This window comes from Sceloporus occidentalis, unplaced genomic scaffold (genome assembly GCF_023333645.1).
Source record: "Sceloporus occidentalis isolate IW3139 unplaced genomic scaffold, rSceOcc1.0.p SCAF_18, whole genome shotgun sequence".
Lineage (NCBI taxonomy): Eukaryota > Metazoa > Chordata > Lepidosauria > Squamata > Phrynosomatidae > Sceloporus > Sceloporus occidentalis.
The window spans coordinates 216,559-243,956 of record NW_028316998.1 but is presented as its reverse complement, the minus strand read 5'-3'; the positions used below and the strand labels follow the sequence as shown (position 1 = coordinate 243,956).

The 27,398-nt window shown below is 37.5% G+C and overlaps 1 protein-coding gene across 1 annotated transcript in view; it reads left to right on the top strand.

Annotated features, from left to right (window-relative positions):
• AHRR (aryl hydrocarbon receptor repressor) overlaps positions 1 to 26,719 on the top strand; it is a 121,896-nt gene extending 95,177 nt beyond the window's left edge. Inside the window, exons 5-10 of the mRNA XM_089482269.1 lie at positions 2,944 to 3,073; positions 14,573 to 14,706; positions 19,870 to 20,069; positions 21,059 to 21,165; positions 24,656 to 24,797; positions 25,594 to 26,719. Coding sequence (XP_089338395.1) covers positions 2,944 to 3,073; positions 14,573 to 14,706; positions 19,870 to 20,069; positions 21,059 to 21,165; positions 24,656 to 24,797; positions 25,594 to 26,719 — 1,839 coding nt within the window. The remainder of the gene's footprint in view (positions 1 to 2,943; positions 3,074 to 14,572; positions 14,707 to 19,869; positions 20,070 to 21,058; positions 21,166 to 24,655; positions 24,798 to 25,593) is intronic.
• The last annotated feature ends 679 nt before the right edge of the window (positions 26,720 to 27,398 follow it).

Genomic DNA, 27,398 nt, shown 5'->3' with positions numbered 1-27,398 from the left:
CATTTTTTGCTTTTATTCTTTCTTGTTCCAGGTGTCCATGAAATCTTCAAAGATTGTGCTGTTATGGAATAAACAGCTTTATGGGGTAAAATATGGGACCTGTGCAGTGCCTCAAATGAGACACGGACCTAGCAAAGTGATCTGTCAAAGCTCCAACTTTGACAACTGTGCATGTCCCTTGCAATGTACAAAAAATATGCCATACCCATTGATGTGGGATATTGATGTACTTGGGGGATGTTGCTGAATATAAATAAGTTAAAATGCCCCAAGTAAAATACCTGGGATGTCAACTTTCAAAAATATGTTCAGCAGTTTTGATTTTTCTGGCTGCATTTGGGCCCAACTCCCAACATATCACATTTTATAAGAAAATCTTGTTTTGTGATGCACATCTTTTATATGTAGCATTGTAACAACCAAAATCGATGAAAGACCAAGCATAGAAGTCTATTTTTCATAGTGGGAAATCACAGTTGAAAAAAAGACATAGCAAAAACACAAACATTGCTCTGGTCCTGTGCAGCAAACATCGCAAAATAACCCTGCTCCTGGTAACTCTAGTCCTGTACTGCAAACAATCCAAATATAATCCTGGTCCTGAAGGGGTTTAAAGAAACCATGGCACTCCGTGTTACTGCAATATAGTCAGAATGTTAACTCCCCTCTTTGTGGAGCTGTCAGTCCTCTAGATCCTCTAGATAGATAAAATTTTTCTAGGGTGAAGAATTCATCACAATTTTACTATTTTACCAATGGGGGCTCCCTTACGCCTTACTCAGGGAAGGGCCTTTAGTAGCTGCCACCTTTATTGCTGATTGCAGGGATATGATGTCATATGCTGGTGCTCTGCTTATAACAGCATGTTTTGGAGGCTGTACCAGCTAGACACAGTCCTACACTTATGTTTTATCATAAATATGGGAAAATATGGCAATGAATAGTCTTTTTGTAATGCTTGTAAGCCTGAATATTCTATGTGTTGCAGACATATTGGTGTTTTTCTTTTCTTCTGAATTCCTAAATAAACTGGACTTTTTGTAACTTTATAAAATAAGAAGGCTGCTGAATCTTCTTTGCAAATCATACCCACATCACAACAGAAACAAATGTATCTTTTGCTATACAACATATACGGAAATGATTCTGTTTTTCAGATGATATCAAGCTTATTCAATTTATTCATCTTTACCAGAAAAGCAGGCGGTCTGTTTTCATCAAGTCCTCAGATTAGGAAGTATTTTTAGCAGATTTTACAATATCTTTTAAATGTATTTTATTTAAAAACAAAAAAAGACAAAAACAACATAACAAATAGTACTGCAGCCAATCAGTGCCAATCAATGATGCTTGCCAAGTGAGCGCTGGAGCTAACTGGTGGAAAGGATATCACATGTCAGAAGATAGCTGGAGGGTAGGGAAAGTGACAAATACATATGAGCAGAATCCTCCCATGCATCTGCAAGTGGGACAACACATACATTTACAGTGTCTTAGTCTTTTTTTTTTATTACTTTGTATTTTTGTTCTGTGTACATTTTCACTTTCTATTTTCACATTGTTTGCCATCACTATATAAATATGTTGTATCACTTCACTGATGCTTTTCCATGTTGTAGAGATGGTTCTGCTACTTTTACTTGTCACATAATAGCAATTTCTTAGCTTTATAATGTAAAGAGGGTGATTGCAGCATTTCAATTTCCGCAACAGTAAGTTCCAATCCAGAGCAGGGGATATATTTCAAATTCCAGGCAGTGGATATTTGCCATAAACAATAACTCCATGCTGCATCAATGATATAGAGTAACTGCTATGGAAATATAAGTAATGATTCCCAAATGTTTGGAAGTTAGTACTAACCTTATTAATATGAGTGATATCATAGAGCAGTGATGTGGAATCTACAGACTTGCATCTAAATTGTTTCCCACACTTTTGTATAACCCCATTTAACTAGAGTCTATCCCTCTGGTGACTTTAATGTAATAATAAGCCATTCGTAGGTTTAGTTGATGATTTCTTTTGGAGCCTTAGGGCACTGGATAAATAAATCAAAACTTAAGAACTTAATAGAAGAGCATAAAGAGCATAAAACACATTTTGATTCTGCTGTGGGCTACCAGAAAATGGGCGGAAGACAAGATTTTATGCAAATTTTATTTTTTATATAAAAATATGTTTGACTGTTCCTTAAATCCATGTCAGTATATATTAGTGTAGACTAACAAGTAGAGAGCATTACATATATTCTCTATGTGCCAGATTGATCCAAGAACAAACAGAGATGATAATTTTCATCTTGATGTTTTCACAAAAGAGTTTAAATGACCAACTAAGCTTTTCTTATGGAGGAAACAAGTTGAATTTTGAAGTAGTAAGTGCCAAATAAATAAATTCCGTTGTCACATTTTCTATGTGATTTCCTCACATGGAAATCTCATTGGTTACTCAGCTCAAGACAACTCAGTTAGGTCTTTTATTGGTGCCTTGATATCTTGCAGTGCACTCCAACTCATTGCCGTGTTGGATTGTTCTAGTCATTTAAGCTTTTTATACCATGTGCATGCCAAACTTAGCTTTGTTCTCTCTTATACCTTTCCAAATTTGCCCTGCAGGTTTTATCTTGTATACGCCCGCTTTCTACCCAAATGAAGACTCCCACTAATAGTTGGGGAAAGTTTGTTGTAACCCATCTCGTTCCTCAAATGCCCTACTCTCTTCAACTTCAATTTTGGGTTATTTTGTCATGACGAACAGGAACAAAAGTTTATATATGTAGGATATTATAGAATAAGTTTACAAATGGGGTTATGTAAGTGAATTCGATTTTTATAAGAACTGTAATATAAATAGGGTAATTCTTTTAAATGATTGATTCACTTGTGTTTTCTCCCACTTGCTTATTTGGCTAATTTAATACTTTATTTTCTCATATTTCAGACTGATGTTATGCATCAAAATGTATATGATTATATCCACGTGGATGATCGTCAGGAATTCTGCAGGCAGCTTCACTGGGCTATGAATCCTCAACAGATGGTGCCTTCACAGGAATCACAGACAGAAACAGGTTGGTTTTTTGGCACGCTTTGTAAGTGAGAAAATAGAAAACATATGCAAGGTGCTTATCTATCAAACCCATTCAAAAGAAGAAACAAATATCTTATGCTACAGTATAAATATCCAGCAATAATGTACTATGAAGACATTGTTAAAACTAACAAGAAAACATAAAATAAGACTAACTGATAAAAATGTAACTTGCTTTAATATGAAATCATTCATCCTAGCAGGCTGGCAACTTAAAGGCAAAAATTTGTGAGGGCAGTGGAATTTCTCAGACAACATCATGGTCCATGAATTTAAATATTGTCAATATACGAAAGAGGCTTACATGTATTTAACTTCTTCATGAACAAAAATATTTCCAAGTTTTGACTATTTCTTTCAACTAGCTGTGTTTGTTGCTTTAGGGGATAGATAGATCGATCGATAGATTAGATGGATACACCAAACAATCGCTTCACAAGTTATCCCTGGCACACAAAATCAACATGAGAGAAAAAAAAATATATATATATGTATCAAGTATGTGTAAAGATCACCTCCTTCCATCCCGTCATGTTGAACGTGCGTGGTGGAGATACACTAGACGGTCCTCCAGCGATAGAGCTTAGAGTGAACAGCATCAGGAACAGAAGAGCGTGAACAAGAAAAAAAAAAGATAGGTAGGAACGTCAGAACACTCTAATTGTTTTTTTGCCGTGGTGCACTGAACTGGTAATATGGACCAATTTATGTCACAATACATTTATTTTCACATAAGTGTGCCTGTTCATTTATGCAATTAGGCTAACATACTACTTAGGGCTGCAACTAACGATTATTTTAATAATGGATTAGTTGGCCGATTATTTTTTCGATTAATCGATTAATCGGATAAAAAAATATAATTTTTTTTCAATTTAAAATAATGTAATAAAAAACGTACAATTTACACTTTCATCTCTTTATTGCAATGGCCTCTCTCTATTCACCTTCTTATTTTACTGACATAATAATAAAAGCTACAGGAACCCAAACACAGTGTTTCTCAAACTAGGTTTTAATACAAAGTTATTAGTAAATATTAATTCATATGTTAACTATTTTTTCATATTTAATAAAAACTATGAGAAAAAAGCCTTGTTTAAATTTTTTTATTTACCAAACTGCCCCCGGTTATGCACATCTGACCCCATATATGCCTTATACCTCTTATATGCCAGAGATTCCACTGTGCCCCCGATATGCCTTATACTCCTTATATGCCAGTGATATGCAACTGAGCCCCCTGATATACCTTTTACCCCCAGATATGTTTTATGCCCCCCTGATATGCCCAATATCGATATGCCTTATTCCGCCTATATGCCCTGAAATTCATAATACCTCCCATACACCACTCTGGCTCCTCCCCCTCCCATACACCACTCTGGCTCCTCCCCCTCCCATACTCCACTCTGCCTCCTCCCCCTCCCATACTCCACTCTGGCTCCTCCCCCTCCCATACACCACTCTGCCTCCTCCCCCCTCCCATACACCGCTCTAGCTCTTCCCCCTCCCATACACCACTCTGGCTCCTCCCCCTCCCATACCCCACTTTGGCTCCTCCCCCTCCCATACATCATTTTGGCTCCTCCCCTCCCATACACCACTTTGGCTCCTCCCCCTCCCATACTCCACTCTGCCTCCTCCCCCCTCTCATACTCCACTCTGCCTCCTCCCCCCTCTCTTACTCCACTCTGCCTCCTCCCCCCTACCATACGCCACTCTGCCTCCTCCCCCTCCCATACTCCACTCTGCCTCCTGTCAGCAACGGAGGTTCACAAGACACCAGGGAGAGAGGCAGAGTGGCGTATGGGAAGGGGGAGGAGCCAGAGTGGTGTATGGGAGGGTGGCTCCCATACACCCCTCTGACTCCTCCCCCCTCCCATACACCGCTCTGCCTCTCTACCCGGCTCCGTTACTGACAGGCATTTTCACTGCAGCTTCATAGAAGCCTCAGCGTAAGTGAAGGGCAGTAACGGAGGCTGTCTGTGCGCATCGTGCATCGCACAGACAGCCTCCATTTCTCACCTTCACTTACGCTGAGGCTTCTATGAAGCTGCAGTGAAAGTGCCTGTCAGTAACGGAGCCGGGTAGAGAGGCAGAGCGGTGTATGGAAGGGGGGAGGAGTCAGAGGGGTGTATGGGAGGGGGAGAGAGACGGAAGTGAGAGACCGGCCGACAGCGAGGGAAATCCAGGTCCCCTGCAGCGTTGCAGGGGATCTGGATTCTAGTGTTATAATCCGATCTCTGTTTGAGGTCGGATTATATAAGGAGGAGTTTTTCAGAGCATTTGCTCTGAAAAAAACCTCTTTTTATAATCGATAAAAATCGATTCGATTAATCGATAATGAAAATCGTTGACAACGATTTTCATTATCGATTATTATCGATTTAATCCATTAGTTGTTTCAGCCCTAATACTACTTCAATTTCCAATCCCTCCACTAAATTTCATTAAAAATGTAAAAAAAATTTTTTAATTTTTCATTTCAGCCTACCTGGTGCTAAACCTACTAAACAATACCTAGAACCCCCCCCCCATAAATAACTCCAAGCCACCCCAAAAGCCCATAACAGAATAAAATACCTTTTCTCTATCTCTCAATTTCCCAAGAATAAAACCTTTAAAAATGTAGGGTTAAAAAGTCAAGTACAGCAAAGTGCACTAACCCTGCTGATCATTACAAAAAACAATGATAAAGGGTTAAGCAAAACTGATACGTTTTTGAACACATCCATCTGCTTAATGCCCATTGTGGGGAAGACATCCAGAGCAGCAATTACATGACTGGGCATTTATCTAATATCTTCCCTCTGCCGATAGGTCATCTGCACTGGGTGCACTGGTGAGTTTTTGACCCAACATTCTGTGCAGTTGCAAACTTATGGAACGTCCTCTTGCTCAGATAATGCTCAGTGATACATTGTGTCCAGATGAGATGAAACATATAAAAACATTACCTTCGCTATGCACTATGAACTGGCTGTTTGTACAAGATTCCCCCTTATGCAAGGTCAAAAACTTTCTATCCAGTCATTCTATCATTGATTTTATAAATGCACCCTGTTTTAAATACCTGGCTCATTGAAAAGAAGAAGCAGATACACAGATGGCTGTGATGTTCGAAGATTAGCATGTTTTGTGGTTGCTGCTCAAGCACATAAAATAGCATAAAAAACAAGAAATCAGAAATACACCTTTAACTCAAAGCACACCTGGCACATGGCCAGCATGTTGTGAAACCATCAGTAGTGCTGGCTAAGGTTGAGCATCCTCTTGCTGTGAACCACTGTTAATTGTTTGTGGTATATAATGGCTAACCGCAAAATCAAAGCCCTAAAAGAAAAATGTACCGAAACTCAAAGCCGATTAAGATCATTTACAACTGGCACGGGATGGCATATTGCAGCCTACTTAATTTTTTTAGTCACGGAAACCATTACTTAAAGCTTGATTACGTCTGCCAATTAAACAATGAATTCTACTGGTTGACACATTTCACCCAAAACATCTAACAGACAAAAAAAAGTCATTTACATGGCAAAAATACACAGTACTAACAGAAAGGCAAAAAAAAGGATATTTTCCTTTATAAAGAAGCTGATTATGACGTAACTACAGTCTTCTATGTAATTTTCCTATTGTTGCTCATTGTAAGCTCATAAAAACATATAATTTGACATCAGATAAGAGCCATTCAGCCCATCTAGTTTTCACATATTTTCCATCTGTAATAAAACAAACTTTAGTTGGTCCTTGGTCTTGTCTTACATATGCCATGATATATGCCTATCCCATACATGTTTAACTCCCTCATTATATTAACTTGTACCTCTTCTGCTGAAACTTACATCTAAGACTCTGACCCTCTAGTTTAAGGTTATGGCTTATTATTTTCTCCACCTTTTTTCACTCTTGTTCTTTCTTAAATCTCTTTACGAATTTAAAGGTTTTTGTTTTTTTTATCTCATCCCCTCTATTCTCTCCTCCAGTCTATGTGTATTGAGATATCTTAATCTTTGCTGGTATTTTTTATCCTGTAAAAAAATTTAGCACTTTAGTAGCCCACCTCTGAACACCATCCAGTGTATCAATATCCTCCTGGAGATGGGGTCTCCATAACTATATGCAATACTGTATGTGATGTCTTACCAGGGATGTGTAAACCAGAACAATGCTTGCTTTTCTCACTGCTTTGTTAAATTGCCTACTTACACTCAAATCCTTGTCTTTTATTATCACTACATCATTGGGTGCTTATGCAGAGGAAAAAAAAGAAAACACTTTTTTGTGCATTGGGGAGATATAGATTGTTTTGTTATTTATTTTCACGGGTGCTTATACCATTTGTGTACCTCTTTTGTTGTCATTGACAGACACTACCTCTAATGCTATAGTTTGCGTTTGTTTCTTTATATCTCAAGCACATTATTTTATACTTGACAACACTGAACATTTGCTTGCTAGTAGCTAGAGCAATTAACTACGACCTTCTGCCTCTTGTCACTCAACCATAGCCTTATCTATTTAAATAGTTAACATTATCATTTATTGTTTTATATCATGCCATCATATTCCACAGTGTGGTAGGATGGATAAACAGGACATAACAAATAGTACATAACATAACAAATCAACTTAGAGAAACAAGAGGTAAGGAGGGCCTTGTGGAAACGAGCTAACATTCTCTAACCATCCAAACACTGTAATTTATTTACGAGTCTTCTGTGAGAGACAGCGTTAAATGCCTTATTAAAGTCTCCTCCTAATCTATTTTAGTTTTCCAGTCAAAATAAAATCAATTAGGTCAATTTGATAGGATCTCCCTGCAATAAACCCAAGCTGATTTTGATCTTTCAAGCCGTTTGCATTAAGATATTTAAAAATGGTTTCAATCAATTTACCCCCTGGTCATGATAGATCATGTGTTTTATCTGAGACACTATTAAAGTAAATGTTAAGGAGGAGTCATACAGCATATGTTTTTCATGACAGTGTATGAGATAATGAATGTTGCACTGACATTCCATACATCCTTTCGACAATTGTGTAAAGAAGGCTCAACACTCAGAACAGTTTAGACAGACATTCGCAGCAAAGCTTGACTTTGTGCCTGTGTTTGGAAAAAACTGCACCTTCCGATATGCTGCTTCTTTTAACTGCAGCTGAGGGAAAAATCTCAGCTCCACTTTTGCCTGCTAAACTGGACAAGTAGATATATATATATATATATATATATATATATACACACATGCACCCACTCAGAAGCCAGGACAACTCCCATTCTATGAGCACCTACTTTAACATTACATACATACTTTGTCTCAGGTACTCCCTAATGGACACAGAAACTGCCCCTGATGACCACTGAGGACCTACTAAAATTAAAACTAAATGACAGTACTCTTGCTTCTGGCTGCATTTTGCTCTCACATCAGGTCTCAGAACTGATGGGCAATGCCCCAAATGTCGATGTTTACTTTAATAGTGTAAACATTAAAACGTGAAGGAAGCAAATCTGTGGCACTGGATCTGGGCCTATTACATCATCCAAAACATTTTGCAAACAGTAACACACCATGTGGAATCGAAATCTGTAGGGTTTTTTTTTTGTGTGACTGATTGAGCGAAGACTCTTAACAAGAGTACACAAATTATTCTACTTGTCACACTCAATGCCCTGTTGGCTAGACCAAATCCCTCCACCACTTGACCTTTTTGAGAGCAGACTTTTTCACTTCATGGATTGGGTTGACATGACAAAAGCCAAAGGGAACACCAGACCTGGTCCGAACATTGTGTAAGGGAGTTCTATTAGAAGCTTGGACTTTAAGAAAATATAGTTGATTAAAAATACAGTAGATTTCTAATGAAAGTGGCTACTGTCTCTTTTCCCTTCAACATGTTTGTTGTTAATTGTCCATTTAAAGGAACATGCAGCTTGGATATTTGTCATATAATGTTTGTTTAACCCTGGGAAACAATAAATATTTTTTTTAAACATAAAAATACAGTATAGTCCCACACACTTTTGGTTATTACTATCAATTATTTAATTGAAGGGCATCTAAAGAGACACTGGTGTGACATTGTTGGGTTTACATTCTGGGAAAACCACAGAATCTTGCTAAGCAGTGGTGGCAAGTCACCTAAGATGGGAAGTGAATTCTGTTTGGAAATTACATTGCTAGGTATTTTATGTGTCAGCAGAGATTGTTTGTGTGACTTAATTTGGCCATTGTTACTGTATGTTATAGTTAGTAGCTGCTTCCTGTTAGGGACCAGGAACCAGACTGATGCAAAAATATAAAATTAAAAAATCCTTTATTGAATAAACAAAGTAGCAAAAACATAATGCAAAATCATAGTCCTATAAACAAGCTGGGGTCAGGAACCAGAACGTGTAGTCTGACGAGCCAGAGTCAGGAATACGGAAGTCAGCGGTGTCAGGGTACAGTAGCCAGAAATCAGGAGCTGGAACGATAGTCACACAAAGCCAAGTCATACACAGGAAAATCAGGAACACGGCAACGCACTTGGTAGCCAGAGCAAAGTGGAGTTACAAAGAACTGCCCACAGCACACAGTAAAAAGAGCTCACAACACTAGAAAAATCTCAAGTGTGTTTGTGAAACCATGAGACTTCCTGGATGAGGAACTGAAGTTTGCTCTAAGACTATTATTGTACAGTATTAGCCTTCAAATGTAAACTATGGGACATTTGCTGGAAAGGGAATTTAATAGAATAGTTTACTATAAATGTGACCTCTGGACTAAAATGTATAAAATTAATATTAAAAATATATAAAATAATTGGCTTTCAGTAACAAGGCCAGTTATCTTGCTGTTTTTTGGTCTTTTAGTTGTGTCTGTTCAATCACTTATATGGATTCTAAGCATGGTCCACTAGGGCACCACTCCAAAACAAATATCAGGGGGGCAGAGGGGCACATCTATAAGTAAGGTGCATTATAAATTAAGGGGGGACCTTAAAATGGCTATTGGTTTCCAAATTTCTGTTTGTATATAACCTATGCTGACTAAATGCATAATAGATACCAAAAATTTTTAAAATACACATATTCATGTCACTCGTGTATTTTTTCTTTAAAAAACAGTTTTCTTTAAAATAGCACCGAGCTTTAAGGATGCGGCCTATAATCGGATGCAGCCTATAATCGAGCCAATACAGTATTAGACTCTGCTGCCAATAAAACAAACCCAGCTTTGCATGTATATATCAATTGTGAACTCAATCATGTGAACTCAGCACTGAAGGCATAGATCAAATAAACAGAATCAGACATACAAATCCTGTATTTGCAGGTATGCAATAATAATGTATGGAAACATAGCATTGCAGGTATAGATCAACAGAACACACAAACCCAGCATTGCAGGTATAGATCAACTGGAAATCACATGTAGACTCAGCACTGAGGGTATAGATCAAATAAACAACACATGGAAACAGCATTGCAGGTATTGATCAACTGAATAAGACATACAAACCCAGTATTTGCAGGTATAGATCAATTGGAATTCACATAAAAACTCAGCATTAAAGGTATAGATAAAACCCCCTAAATTACATGCATAGATCAAAGGTTGCACAGCGCAAAGCCAGCACTGGCATCCACACTGCCCACATAGAACAGACCAGCACCCAGATAACACACATAGGACTTTGTCCCCAAACAGTCCAGCATGAGTCAACTTTGGCCCCAAACAGCCCGGCCTGTGCCATAAACACCCTGTCTGTGCCATCTTGGTCTCCAAGGCTCAAATAACCTGCTTGTGCCATCTTTGATCTTTAAACAAATCAATTACTTCTATGATACACACAAACACTTTTACAGTGACTCACTAATTCACACTTTCATTCGCACAGTTCATTCACACAATCATTTATTCTCCCACTCATTCACACAAATCATTTACACATATTCATTAATGCATTGTCACAAATTAATTAATTCTCTCACTCATTCACACAATTCATACACACATTAATTCTTTAATTATCTCACTTATTCACACAATTCATCCACACATTAATTCATACTCTCACTCATTCACACAATTCATCCACACATTAATTCATTCTCTCACTCATTCACACAATTATCAAAATATGTTGTTCTTACATATATTTAAATGTGCATATGTAAAAATGTATTAATGTACTTGAACACACTGTACAGCTTAGACATAACATTAAGTAAATAACCTGGGGAATAGCTGTTGTTTTATTCTTTCCTCTAAAGGTGCAATCACATAAAAACAACACAAACTTTTTCAAAAGTTTTTGCAGTTTCTATAGGAGCAACCTACCATTCTCTGGTTTTGTTTCACCTGAAAATGTTAGTGTTCCCTGCCAATTTTACATGATTAAGGAATGATTTCAGGGACGTTTTGGTAATTCAACAGTGCAAGGAATGATCGTTCTAATGCTTTAACCCTATATAGCACTGTCGGTTACACTCTCTCCAGCATTGGAACACAATAATTATAAAGGAGCAGTTTTAATCGAAAGCTCACAAATAAAAAAAGGTTTTCAACATGTTTTACCCTAATGTTACGGTTAATATCATAAGCAAGTGATAAATATTCATAGAAAATAAAAATCCATACTGTGATATATTTAATATTTGAGTGCCACAGAATAAAACTCTGGTATTTTTTGTTGAAATACAAATACTCTGATAACAAAGGCAAGATATGTCTCCTAGTGCTTATTACAAGAGAAAATAGAATTTAATGTGAAACAGACATATTATTGGGTGATTTGTTTGTGAATAGTGTAATTGTAGTGTTTATTTTAACCACATTTTTCTGATTTTCTTTACGTGGCCATTGTTATTTTTAGGAGATGGGGGATTAATAATATGCTTGAATAATTTTACACTGGAATTGCTTTCATAACACTTTTAAATGCCAGGAAACTCTCCATTAATATGTGTTCTTTTCTTATGTCCTTAGAGCTCCTCCTAGATAAACTTAAGAGTGTTGGAAACTACAGATGGGAACACTCACTAGACATTTATTAGAAGCCTGTCTCTCTGCAGCCAGAGGCTTGTTGAGGATTGTGGGAAATGTAGTTTATAAACACCTGAGTGTTGCAGTCGGACGTACTACATTATTATAGCTGGAAAAAAGCTTTAGTACTGATTCTTCAAGGAACTTTGCTCATATTGTATTATTGAGGTTTTCCAAACGGCAGACAGAAACAAGTAGTATTCTTCTGCATCTGGATATAGAAAAACATAGGATTTTTCAAAATGGCTAGAATTACACTGTAATAGTTGTCAGCAGGGTGATCACATTTTCACAACAAATACGGTATCATTTTCACATATGTTGCTGACCAAAAAGTGCTACCCGGTACTTGGTTTCTCTCTGCAGGGCAGCACTTTGCAAAATCTGGTTAGCAATATGTAAAATGTATGTGTCCTAGAAAACATGGCCGATGCGGTCACCCTATTTTTTAGATGCATTTTTTAGAACTGTATTAAAAACAGAGATATTATGTTAGGACAATTCACAAACTAATTATTTTGCTTAGTAAATGAGTATGACTGTGTTTGGAAGTGCCTTCTGTTATCACCCGAAATGCCTCAAAGTATTGGGGTTGACAGTGCACTGAGAAATATACTAGGGACAACTCACGCCAAAGCTTGCATTAAAGGAAGAGTAAGATACTATTGGGGACAACTAATTATCATTTATAGCACAGGCAATGCTTCAGCCAATATGGCAAATATTTTTTTGTTTCACAGTTATTTAGTGAAATCCTGCCACTTTTAGAATAGATGCCAGAATAAAAAGTTGATTTTAATTATAATCAACAATACCATATTGGAAAGAATATAACGCTGCATGCAAACCTCACAAGAATTTAAACAGAAAATAATTTAAGAGTAAAGGACCATTAAAATAGTGATGTTAAATATAGAGATTTATTGGTCTCACAGAGACCTTAATTCAAATATCACATTACGTAGAATAAAAGACCATGTTAAAACTGACTGTTTTTTTATAATACCAAGAAGGTGGGATGCGATTGTGGTCAGTTTCCATGATGTATAGCGTACTGCTGTTTATTATTGGTTTTATTGGGAGAACATTGCCAGTGGTCTTTAACTTCAGAGGGAGTCATGGACTTGCCAAGCATTGTAAAGCATTTGATTTGATCATTGATGGCAAAAGAAAATAACAATTGTCTGTACAATACTGGTGCCAATATCAAGATAATTAAGCTTAATGATCTAGCACAGGCACATTCCTTCTATAAAAGTTTAGTACAGTTCAGTGCTACATGTATTTTGAAAACTGAACAAATAGAACATGTGATGTTTAGATACCACAGCACTATTATCTGGGCATGCATCATAGGTGGATATTTATAATACCCTGCTAATTGCTAACCAACATTTCTTAAAAAAGGCTTCACCCAAATGGCATGGATCTTGTAAATTAAGCAAATTAGTCAGATGAACTGGGACGCTACATGTGAGCACTGAGCCTTTTATAAGGCCTTAAGCATTGTCCAAAATGTCTTGGTATGTCCCCCTCAGCATACCAAGACAATGCTATGCTTCCAACTTTGTTCGAACAGTTTCGGGAAGGCCTTTTTCTATTCCAGCATGACTGTGCCCCAGTGCGCAAAGCAAGGTCCATAAAGACATGGTTGGATGAGTTTGGTTTGGAAAAACTTGACTGGCCTCACAGAGCCCTGACCTTAACCCTATTGAACACCCTTGGGAAGAACTGGAATGCAGATTGTGAGCCAGGCCTTTTTGTCCAACATCAATGCTTGATCTCACAAATGCTCTACTGGATAAATGGCAAAAAATCCCTCAGAGTGGAAGCTATTATTGCTGCAAAAGGGGGGACCAACTACATATTAATGTCTATTAATTTATAATGCAATGTCATAAAAGTCCCTGTTGGTGTAATGGTCAAACATTGGCAGTAGCTCAGTGACACTGTCATTGGATGTCACCTTTGCCACGAGTCAGTTTGTCAAATTTCTGATCTGCTAGATCTGCCCTGATACACTGTAAGAGCTAATATTGTGAAGTTGTGAAGTCATATAGGTTAACTTTGGGTGAGTTCCAATACCTTTTCATAAGAAAGGCATATAGGCTGATCATAACCACGTTTAGAAATACTGACATCATCAGAACTGGCCGGAGACCCAAGTCCATGCAGAAAATAAACAGTAACAGGAAATCAATATCATTAATTTGTTTTAGTTTACTGCCAAATTATAGAATTCAGTAGTTGAAATTATTTGGATGCTTTAAAGAATATCAATTGCTTGCTAAAAATGCATCTTGTACTGAAATATTTATGAACGTCAAAGGGTCTCTACTTTTAAATATACTGTTAGTAAGTATAACTTTCTGTAATATAAAGCTCACCTTTTGGACTATTACCTTTGCCTTTAAATAGCTGCTGTTTTTATCCTCATACAGGTGAAGACTTTTTCCTCAACAAGCTATTCAAGGCACAAGAATCAAACACCGGCCCTTCAGAATATTCATCATTCTTAAACCGGTACTTCATCTGCCGTGTCCGCTGCCTCTTGGACAGCACCTCTGGATTTCTGGTAAGGATTTATGTAAATGTTTGGCCCTGCAGAGCTTATAAAGGACAAACTATACTTGGAGCAAAGAGTTTTACATTGAATTGTATTCAATTTAGTCCTCATGCTTCTTGATCATGGTGCAAGCCTGTAGGCGCAGACAATTGCAAAAGAAATATGTAATGAGGAAAGATGGCTGATAATTGCTTGTGTTAACTCTTTACACACTTCCAATCATCTGTTTAATGTGGCTTCCAGGAAGTGTGTGGACAGCACTTCCTTAGACCCTACTGTATAAATGAACAAGGTATCCCTTCCCTAACAATTCATTGGTTGTGCGGACATGTATTTTAAGGCCTGATTTTGTGGGTTATTGAGAGCTTAAATTAAGCAACCACTTGTAAAGCTTTACCAACAATCACAAATTCTAATTATTAGCTCCTAATTATCATGTAGCTGAAATGTAACTCAGCCCTGCCTCACCTTTATTCACAGAATTCTTGGTGACCTAGAAATGTCCAGGTTTATTGAGAACAATACTATTGTAGCGAGTTCATGATTTGTATTATTTGCCATTTAATGTGTAGATAGGCAGTGTTCGCATTAAACTGAATCTTAAGGACTTACAGATATGCAAACAGATACTGAAATGGGCACATATCAAGAAAAATAAAAATGTAAGTAAGAGTGAAGGAGTTAAAAAAAAGTCCATTCTGCACAGTATAGCCAGAATATAAGAAGGGCAGATTTCAATCTGTATTAGCAAAACAAATGCATACATCATAACCAAGGCTGGTGCAAGGATTTTTGCCACCCTAGGCAAAACACAATTTTGCCGCCCCTGGCTCCACCCCCACAAACCCCTCCCCTTTTGCCACACCTGCTCCTCCCCATAGTCAGCCTGCACTGCCTGCGCGGCTGCCTGCCTCCCATCAAGTGACCGCGACTAGCGGCCGCGCTTCTAATGAATGACCACGACTCGCGGCCGCGCTTCTAATGAATGACCACCGGCGGGCCTACTTTGCCTATAGGTGGCGCTGGCCCTGATTATAACTTGTATGCCTGATGACATCATACACAATTGTGCACATATTCTCCATTGTATACATAAATATATCCATGGGGTGAATAATTTAATTTTATTTTTTATAAGCATCATAAAAGTGTACTAATCAGATTTATCACGTAAACACATTAAACATTTAGACTTATGGTAGGGTTTTATGATTCACTGTTTAGAAGACATCTAAGATCTGGAATCCTTGTATTGAGGAGCTAATGTTACCTCTATTTTTAACATAGAGGTGCGACCATTCCTTAATTAAATGTACAGGCCACATTGTGACACTGGAAAAATCCATAGCAATCTTACCAGTATCAGGCTGCTAATTATATCTATGTTGATCAGATGTAAAAACAGGTGTAAAATTTATGTACAGTATATGCAGAGTTGCAAACGTGTATTTTCAGTACGGTTAAGTCTTTTTTTTTTGCTAATTATACATTACTTATTTTATGTATAATAAAGCAAATAAGCAGCCATTTTTTTCCAAGTATTTTGTGTAATAATACCTGCAAATTAGGCACTATAGGCACTTCATTCTATATGTAAAACTTTCTTAACAAAGAGCTTTATATTAAAACGTTCATGAAACAGAATGGTACTACCAGGCCCGGACTGGCCATCGGACCGAACTGACTGGGCCTCTACGGCCGCATTAACGCAGAGCATAAGGGGCACCTGCCCCTTAAGCCCGCCGCAACTGCGACCGGGTCCGCCACTCTAGGGGGACGGGAAGCCCCCACCAGGGCCGGCCTTACGGGTGTGCGGCCGCACAGGGTTTAAATTAAAACATAGGGGTTTTTTTTTTACTTTATTTAACATCCTCCATGTTTTAATGTAAGCCCTGTGCGGCCGCAGACCCCTAAGGCCAGCCCTGGTGGGGGCTTCCCGGCCCCTTAGAGTGGCGGACCCGGTCGCAGTTGTGGCGGGCTTAAGGGGCAGGTGCCCAGTCAGTCCGGTCCTGCCGGGGGCCGGCCGCAGTTGCTGCTTGTTCCGGCAACAAGGTAAGTAAGGTGAGGGAGGGGGGGTGCAGTGAGAAGAGGCAGAAGGGGGTTAGATAGTGAGAAATGGGGAGAGGGGATAGATAGTGAGAGGGGGTACATAGTGAAAAGGGGTACATAGTGAAAAGGAGGAACATAGTGAGAAGGGGCAGATAAGATGGGGAGAGGGGGTAGTGTGAATGCGTATGAGAATGAATGAATTCATGTGTGGATGAATTGCTTGAATGATTTGTGAGACTGCATTAATGAACGTGTTAATGATTTGTGTGAATGAGTAAATGCAAAGATGGTACATGAAGGGTGGGCTTTAACAATAAATAAATAAATAAATATAAATGGGCTGCTCGGGCTTAAATGCCCGGGCCTATTTTTTGTCCCAGTCCGGGCCTGGGTACTACAATGGCTGCATTTATATCATTTGAGTTGACAATATTACCTTAAACTAAAGGAGCTTTACTGAAAAATAAAGCTACCTAACTGAACATTTTGCTTTCAGTAATAACCTTGGAATTATAACACAAATTGGCAGAAGCACTTCCCCTGGTTACATATAGAAAGCTGGCATAGGAAAGGTAATAAGGTATAATGCAAAATAATGAGCTTAGCACATAATGACCCCAAATTGCTTCTGTTAAATAAACACTTTTAATATAATTGTCAAAATTAAAAGAAATAAGCTTTCTTGTGTTGAAAGGTGAATTGCTAACATATTTAACAATTTTGGTCATAGTGCAAACCAATTTTTTTTTATATTATTTTAACAATGCAGAAAAGTAAAAATGATGTTTGTGGGCTAATAATTTGTTAGTATAAACTTACAAGCTATCTTTGGAAAAAAGTGTATTATATATATATATATATATATACACACTTTTTTCCAAGGATAGCTTGTAAGTGAATGTGGCACTATTAATCTAATTTAATAAAAAATTTAAATAAAAACAGGTTTTTACTTTTCCAGGTGGATCTGGGTATCTACATTTATACACAATTATGTTACTGTGGTAGTGTTTTGTGTGGATTATCAGTTTGTATAAAGCTTGCTTTTTAGTTTTTATGGTTTAGTTAATGTATCAGTTGTATCTCTGTAAGTGCCATTCATCTCACTGTTCCCCATCAGATGCAATGCAATAGCATTAAGCAAAGTCTGGGGCATTACGGGCACTAAATAAATGTAGGCTATATAGCTGCAGTCTGATTTGTCCAGCGCAGTAAATTGGTATGAGGCTGAGGGGGGGCAATATGATATCATTGCCATTGTATTTTGAGCATATAGAAAATAATATGATTAAGTAATAAAGATGAATTAACTTTTAAAAAATGGTATTGGGAAAAAAAGAGGGAAAACTCCAGCAGAAAAAAAGTTTGTGAATTATAATTAATGTATACCTGAAAAACGTGACTAGCATTCCATAAATTCACCTTAAAAATTAGAAAAGTATAGTAATTGCAAAATAAATCATCTCTGATTCCAAATGCTTGATACTCGGCATATTTACACATTACTAGAACATACTTGTCGATAAATATAAATAAGTTAAAACACTTTCTAAAAAAAACACAAATGCCCTTATATTCTCCGAGTAATTTAATAGACATTCATGAAAAATAAATCAGTTTTTGGTGTTGAAGAAAAACTCAGGAAGGTGGTTAACTAGATGTAGACCATAATGTTGGGAGGATGGACATATTTTACAAAATGCTTAAATAATTTAAAAATAATTTATGTTTGCACTATGATTGAAATCAAGATGAGAAAAGTTAACCTTAACCAGATTTCCAGAGAGAGCCATCTTCTTAAACAAACTCTGAACATCCCCTAGAGGCTAATATAGCAGGGGAGTTTAAATATACATGGCATAGCCATAAAGGAAAAACAGGCATTTTAGGAGAGCTGAATGGTTCTTTTGTGCCATCAAATTCTATCCTTCTATAATTGTGAAATACGTATTTATATAGTACATAATGCTTTGGTTTAAAAAAAAAAATAAAAAAAACCTTTGTGCCCACTGTGACATTTTTAGGCTTACTTTGGATTTTTTTCCCAGCAATTTACTTTTCAATATTAATTATTTTATGCATTATTTATACCTTGATCATACCTTCATTTTAAGTTATAGTACATATTCATAGAACATAGTACAGTACAGTAATTTAGACCCTTAAGAATTTAGTCTCACCTAGGACTACCCACACACCAGCATACAGATAAATCATTATAAGCTGTGTGTATTTGTTAGTGAAAACAAAATGTGAAGGGAATTGTGAAGTGGTGTTTGACAAGAAGGCATTTGAATGAGCTATGTGCCTGGCCGTATAATGCTAATTATTTCATATTTTCTGTTCTTCACTGTCCAAAACAAACATTCAGATTTATGGGTTAATGGCAATCTATTCAATCTAAATACTTTACTGTAAACAAATATTTTGTCTCAGCTAGCATGGTTGTTCATAATCATTGTGATACTATAATTCTGATAAACCTTATACAGCATTACATAGATTGGAGGACAGTAAATCTGCTTTACGGGTCTGGAAATAATTTATAGTAATGCAACAGCGTCATCTGCTGGTGACACCTAGTATGACAAGGAATGTTAAAGAAAAGTGTATTCACAAATGTGTAAAGTGCATAATCCTTAAATGGACACTAGAAAGTGTTTCCATCGTTAACAGTCATAAGACCCTCTCAACAGAACCCCCGCCAAGTGTCCCTTGAAGACACTATCTATTCCTATTTTTTTGTCTAATGCAAGCTGTAACACCCTGATTTCTTGTTCTCTGATCTTGTTTTCTGAACCTGTGCACTTTACATATGTATCCAGTGTCACATATTACATAATACAAGATTGCCTACAAATAGATACTTTTTATTTGCAATTATACTTTGTATTTTGTAATAAGATTGAATGAAGAAGAAAGATATGGACATTTAGGTCTGCTGCATAAAGATTTATCTATTATTTTGCCATAGCTTCATTATTTTACAGCCCATTTAGTTCATAATCAGTAGCCATTGATGTAAAAGCAGAAAAAAGTGAAATCCTCAAATGCCAGTGTGGTGGGGAAGTTGTCATTTAGTGTCACACTGGTATGATATTTTATTTCTTCTTGGTGGTGCAGACTATGCAGTTTGAGGGCAAGCTGAAGTTCCTCTTTGGGCAGAAGAAGAAGGCATCATCTGGAACAGTTCACCCACCACAGATGGCCTTGTTCTGCATAGCTGTGCCACTTCTGCTTCCTTCTGTCACCGATTTAAAAATGAAGAGCGTGCTTGTGAGGACACAGAAAAAACCTGGTGCGACTTCGAACACAGATAACACGTAAATCACATTTCTATCTAATATTTATTTGGTTGGGTTCCTCTGTCTTGGTAATCATCCACGAAGAAGCATAGTCTAAAGTTTTCCTTGTGAAAAATAAAACTGCCCAATCAATTTCAAGTTAATGAATAAAGATTCAAATATTTTTTACGTTTATCTGTACAGTCAACAATGTTCTGCAGATTCTTCTGGCAATATACTATTTAATACACCACTGGGCTGGAGAAACTGGCATTACTAGTTATCCCTCCAAATTTGCACATGACACATATCAATGATATATAGTTTTATATGACAGAAAATGTAGCTGGAGCTGGGAACCTAAGAATGTATAGCCCACCCCTAGTTATTAAAACTCATTTGGTATTTTTTTAAGTTTGGTAGTCTATGGTACTATAGAAATTAGCTGCAGTCAACAAATTCCTCCCAAAATCCCATGATGCTTAACCTAGAACCGTGAAATGAAATGGAGAGCTTTGTCACCTACCAGTTACTTAGCCTTCACGTAAAAGAATAAAAACAGCTTCATATTCATTTCTCTACAGTTTGCATGCTTATCTCTATGAAGGTGCTGTATTAGTATTATTGTTAATTATTGTTTTATATAGTGCCATCATATTCCGTAGCGCTGTACAATGAGTAGACAGGACATAACAAGTAGTAAATAACATAAGTACCACATCTTTTTATGATGCAAAACTTTAACTTAGATCGTGGTCATTGAGGACTGGTCACCATAAAATGCAGTGCTTTGAACTGCTGTATGACAAGCTTGTTGTGAATCCTGGTCGTAGGGTTTCTAGCACCCTTGGTGACTTGTGTCCCTTGTGCCTCCTCCTCTCCTTTTTCGTTGATAGCCGAATGATCCATACGCCTTTACAGAGGCCCACTGAAGTTCACTTGATGTCCCATAACAGCCTCTGTCAGTAACCTTTTTTAAAAATAAAACTACAAAGTTTTGTCACATTTTATTTACTTTTTTTCTGCAGAGCAAAACCTTTACCTGTTATGTGTGAAGGAGAACACGTTGGAAGGAATGGCCATCAAGGGGCATGTTTCCCTAATATGTTGCACAATGCAGAAAACCAGATTAAATGTAAGTATTCTGGATTCTCCTATTTGGTGCTGATTTGTTAGTAAGCATTGGATGTGTCAGCATTCTATGGCTGTGAATCATTATTCACCAAACATTTCTGAGAACAGCTCTCTGATTTTAAGAGGGGTTCATCTCGGGAAAAGTTGGAGTACATGACCTCCCTGAGCTGAGTACCCTAAAAAGTCAACAGTAGACATTTGTTTGTTATAATCTGAAAGTACTCCAGCAAGTTCCACCACCCATAAAAAGGGTTGTCAAATATTTTTGTTAATACCACTTGTGTTTGGAGGTCATTGCTGGGCAATAACTAGCCAATGAGGGTATAACCTCTACATTCGTAAGGGTGGGGGGTTGAAATCATTCTCTGGTGGCAAGACTCAGATGACAGCATCGCAGGGGACAGTTGTAAAAAGGGCAGGTTTCTAATATGGGTAGTTACAGTGTCCATGAATCTAGAAACTAATGTTATTATTACTTTAAATTGTCAGGCGATTCCATTACAAAAAAAGAGAGAATACAAAATAACAATAATATTCAAATGAAGAATATGCAAAAGAAACTATAATGTAAGCACACAAACACAAAGCCCGTTATGAAATGTTCTGATCCACGGATCCTGAACTATGTCTTATATTTGTACATCTGCAGCTTATCACCCTTAAGACATACAGATTGAAAAATATGCAAGGTAAAACATATTTAGGATTGAGACTGATACTTATATTAAAATACTTCCAATTATATTGTGTTGCTTGATGTCATAAGACTGTGGACGACAAGCTTTGTAGCAATTAAATCTTGGTTTCTTTTCCCGGATGTATTTTCTTACAACCTAAATAATTAGATCACATTTCATTTTGATCAGATCACCTTAGAGGACACACAAGGTTAGTTTAGGAATAATATAAACAGTCTTAATGTTGACACACACTGGGTAATTGTTTCTGTTCCTGTTATATGTTTATTTAATATATATACTTCTACACATGCCAAAAGACAGCTAAGTCAACCAAAAAGCCTTCAGGCAATTAAGGTTTCCAGGTCTTCTTTCTATAAATCATTCAGTATGTGAAGAAATCCATGGTTTGGCAGGTTGCATCGTATTTTTAAATTACAATTATGAAGCAAATTGCTAAATATAGACACATTTAGGACAAAAATCCAACGGGCAAATTCACCAAGACCAATTCATAGAAAGGGCACATAAGAACCATTAGGCCCATCTAGTCTGCCCACTTCATGATGTAGGGTCACAAACCCTTATCTACCACCCTCTTTGTAAAATAGGACTTCCTTACATGACATCTACGCCTCTGACCCTCTAGTTTAAGACTATGGTCTCTTGTTCTAACATTTCTCCTCTTTTCAAATAAACTTTCCTCCTGTACGTTATGTATTTAAATGTTTCCTCTCCTTTTTCCTACATGCTATACACATTTAGTTCCTTTAGTCTTTCCTGATCATTGTTATTCTGCAAACCACCTACTGTTTTTCTAGCTCTCCTCTGAACTCTCTCCAATATGTCAATATCTTTCTAGAGATGGGGTCTCTAGAACTGTACTCAATACTCTAGGTGAGGTCAAACCAGAGATCTGTAAAGAGGCACAATCACTTCCCTCGTTCTGCTACTAATGCCTCTCTCTATGCAACCCAGCATCCTGCTTGTTTTTTGAGATGCTTCATTGCATTGCCTGCTTAACTTTAAGTCATCAGGAATTATTACTCCTAAATTCCCTTTCTTCTGTTGTTACTGACATTACAATGCCACCAATGCTATATTCTGCCATGGGATTTTTAAGTCCCAGGTGTATTATTTAAGTTTTTTAAGCATAAACTTACCTCTGCCACACTCTTAACCATTCTTCTTAAATAATGTGTCCTTTCACTTGTTCCATCCTATTGCAGACCTTAGTATCATCTGCAAAAAGCCATATCTTACCATTAAAATCTTCTGTAAGATACCTGAGGTACCCCACAAGTTATTCCTCATACATATATACATCATTAACTACAACCTTCTGCCCCCTGTCATTCATGCATTGCCTTATCCAATCAATTGTTTTGACATCCAAACTCAAAAGACTGCAATTTATTTATAAGTTTATAAGTCAAATGCCTTTCTGAAATCTATATAGGCTATATCAACAGCTCCTCCTATCTATCTATCTATCTATCTATCTATCTATCTATCTATCTATCTATCTATCTATCTCTCCATATCTCTATCTATATATCTAACAATCAATCTATCTATCGTTCCTAAAAGCTAGCTTCTTATCCTTTAATATATTTGCCACATCTACAGAGTACTACAGTACATTTCTTAAATAGGTCCACTTCTCCTGGACTCCATTTAAAAATGTCCAGTCCATCATAGACTCACCTACAAATCTCTCCATTTTAGAAAAATCTACCTTTCTAAAATCTTAAACCTTATTTTTAATGTGGTTCAGTGCAACCTGTCTCCTTATATTAAACTACACTAATTGATGATCACTGGAGCCTAACCACTCTCCTACAGTGACATCCAAAATCAAGTCTACATTAGTACATGCTAAATCCAGCATAGCCTCCTTCTTTGTTGGCTCCTCTTCCAGTTGGCTCCTCTACCGTCTTTACCAGACACAGGAATTTTGTATGTATCTACTCCTGACTGACCCATCTGTTTGGTTTTTCCAGGTAGATTAAAGTCTCCCAAATTTTTTACCTCATCTTCCATTGACATCTTATTTATTTTTTCAACTAGCAGATGGTTGAGCTCCTCTGCATGCCCAGGGGGTCTATAGCTCACACCAATGCGCACAACGACTTTATTACGAGGTTCTAAAGTTATCCAAATGATTCTCCTCCTTACCTTGTATAAGATTAACCAAGCTACTATTTTTCAACATATGTGTCCCCACATGTTGTGGTATAGCTAGTTCTATATTGATGCTGATCCCATCATTTCTTTCACAACTTCCCAAAGCTAAGCCCTGTACTTACACTAGCTACCCCCCCACTCACTAGCTTGAAATCTCCACCAATCATCTTCTCCCCGATACAGAAACCCCCTCATCATTGCGGCTGTATTTAACCGCAAATGTTTCTTTCCTCCCTGGTGTAGCACTCGGTATAGATAATATTTTCCAAAACTCACATTTGCACTTGCAAAAAATCACTTTCATCAATCATACTCATAAGTGCATGAGAATTAAAGAAAGCGAGCAACTCGTGTTTTGGTTAACCAGTAAATTGCTTGAATTCCAACCTTTTGGCACTCAAATTGTGTAGTCTGTGTGAACGAAAGGCTAATCATGCCTTTTCAGCTTTAAGAGGTCTGAAGTTGCTTCAACACAATGTATTAGGCATACTGTATATGAAGCTTGGAATTTACGTTTGAAAAAAGAAGTTAATCACTCATGTAATTCTTAAATGGAACTTAAAATATTTAAGCAGAAAATAATTAAATGCTTTAATTGAATATTACCTGCATTTTTGCTCCCTATAGTAATGAATGCAGGTGACAACGGGATGTCCTTGGTGAAAGTCAGAGCAAATGAAGATCAGTGGCTATGGGTTGAAGCAAATGCTCCTCTGTTATACAGAAACAGATCCTCGGATTACTTAGTGGTCACACCACAATCCCAGAGGTAAGAATCTGTCAAGCAGATTGATCGATCAGTCTGTCTGTCTGTCTAGCGATCTATCCATCCATCTTTCTCTGTATGATCTATCTATTCACAGATCTTTATGTAAATGCATATAGACTTATTGTTATAGACATACCTAGTTTGGCCCAGAGGCTCTGGGAATTGGAGCATAGGACCAGGCCCCCAGGGCAGTGTCCAGTCCCAGTAAGCCATTTGGTTACATCAAATCATCTGGTTCTGTCCATTCCCTATAATACTAGTCCTACTCCGTGGAGCTAGTTCTGCCTCCAGAACCTGGCCCATTAAGAGCAAGAGAGGAAGCTCTCCAGGAACCAGAACTGAAAACTGCCCAACAACAGCTCTCTTCTTCTGTGAAGTTATTTTCTTAGAAGTTCCAGTTTCTAAATGTATGGCTTGTGCTTCTTGTGCATCCATGGTTATGAATAATGTAAATTACATTTTTAAATATTAGTATTTCCTATGCACAAAAATGTAATATCCTGATTAAACTAAAGCAGATTTACAACTGGCTCCTGCTCAAAGACTAACCAGAAAGCACTCTAAAACATATATGTTTCCCAAGTAAGTTAAAAAACAGCATACAATTTTTAATCATCTAAGATAAAGGCAGATGATTCCCCACCAATTTAGTTTTAATCATAACCATCCCATTAAGCAGAGACTCCAGGGAAAGACGTAAATGTATATAGCATTAAAACACTTAATACAATAATACAAAGATAGTCGACATGTTTAAAGCTTATTAAGATGTCCTGTTTCTCCTACTCTCATTTAGGGACGAAGAGCAGCTGATGAAGAAGCATACAAACATGAATGCAATGAAGAACAGCAGAGATACTGTTCAGGATCACGGTGTTAATGAAGCTGTTGCGCATCTGAAGCATCATCTTGCTTGGGGAAAACAAGAAAAGGAAGATATTAAAGTCAAGTTTCAGCCTGCTAAGAGTGAACCTTATTTAGCAGATGAAACCAACATTTTCTCTAAGAATTTTTCCAATGTACAAAATCACTGTAATATAAATAATGGATGGGCTGTGAAAAACCCTACCAATTTTAGATCAAGCCATCAACTTATTGGCTCATCCTCAAATAGGACAAACAGGTCGTTTTACAGCACAGACCAAAGCCATTCTGGAACGCATGTGGTTGGGCGGCCAGCCCGCACCAACTCAGAACACTTCCAGTCATATGGTCTGCAGCAACATCCTATAGACTCGTATCTTGCAGATAATATCAAGCTGGAAAGTTCATATATGTCTCCAGAGATTATGTACGATTCAGGGATCCCTTTGAATGTCCCCATCAAAATTGAAAATGACTCAGATTCTGAAGGCAGGCCGGATTTTTACTCAGAGCCTTATGCTCATTGCTGGCTTGGAGAGGGGAACACACTGAAAAAAACAATGTTAGACTTTCCTGAAGGGCTACATCTTAAGACCGAAACAGACATTAGTGAACAAATGTCCTGTTTGAAACCAAAGCACCACATCCTTTCCCCTCACAGAGGACATTGCTTTATGCCAGCAAATCACATCAACCATATCAATGTAAACAGACCTTTGAAAGGGGTTTATAACAAAGAGGCAGCCCAGTTCTGCCCTCAAAAGTGTGCCTATCTAGAAAGTATGCTGAGCCTCCAAGGAGCAGAATGTTTCAACAGCCCATTCTATGGAGCTGCGTCCGTGGACGACAAAATTCAGGGTGACGGCTCATATAAGCTACAGTGTGAGTTCAAAGCTCACAGCCTTGTTCAGAACATCAAGCGTGAGCCTCTTGATTCACCCCCGTGGCCTGACAGCGAGCAGCAAGCGGTGCCAGCAATATACCAAAAAAATACACTGATGGGTTTCTTGCCCAGCCAAATGCAGCGCAATGCGTCTGAGTTTGCTTATATTCAATAAGTTTTGCATTTGTATCCTCGAAAATGAAGATTTATATTGCACTATTTCAATAAGATTCTTTTATATGTATAGCTTACACTGTGGTAAAAGTGTGAAAAGCCTTCAGGTGATAGGCAGAATTTTTGGAGCTGCCTTTTTTTGACAGATGCAATTTTTTTATCTTCCAGGTTGTACCAATAATAAAAATATGCTTTTGCTTGAACAGAAATGAATTTATTTTGGAAGATGTGCTCACATTTCCATTTTGTATGCCTTTGTTTCCATAGCAAGTAGCATTTCTGTAAAGGCTCCCGCAGCAGAATTGAAAACCCTTCACTAAAATTTGCTTCCGTAACATTTGAACTGGATGAAGATACAAACTTGGATACGTTAGAACATTTCTAAAATATATATTTAAACTAACTGCTACATGATGTATGATGTCATAGTTTTAAACCTTGATACTTTTTGCTTTTATACTATCTAATGTTTATTCACTAATAGGAAAATTTGCAGGACAGTGGCGGCTCTCTCGCGCACGTTTCTCCAGGATAAAGGGCTCAGCTGGCCCTGTGCAATGCATAATCCAATGTACAAGGTGACCTAAAAGCAATCTGGCTGATTTTACTATACGTTATACAGGGCCAGCCAAGTCAACTTGCCTTGTACTAAATATACCCCAGAATGTCACCAAATTAGC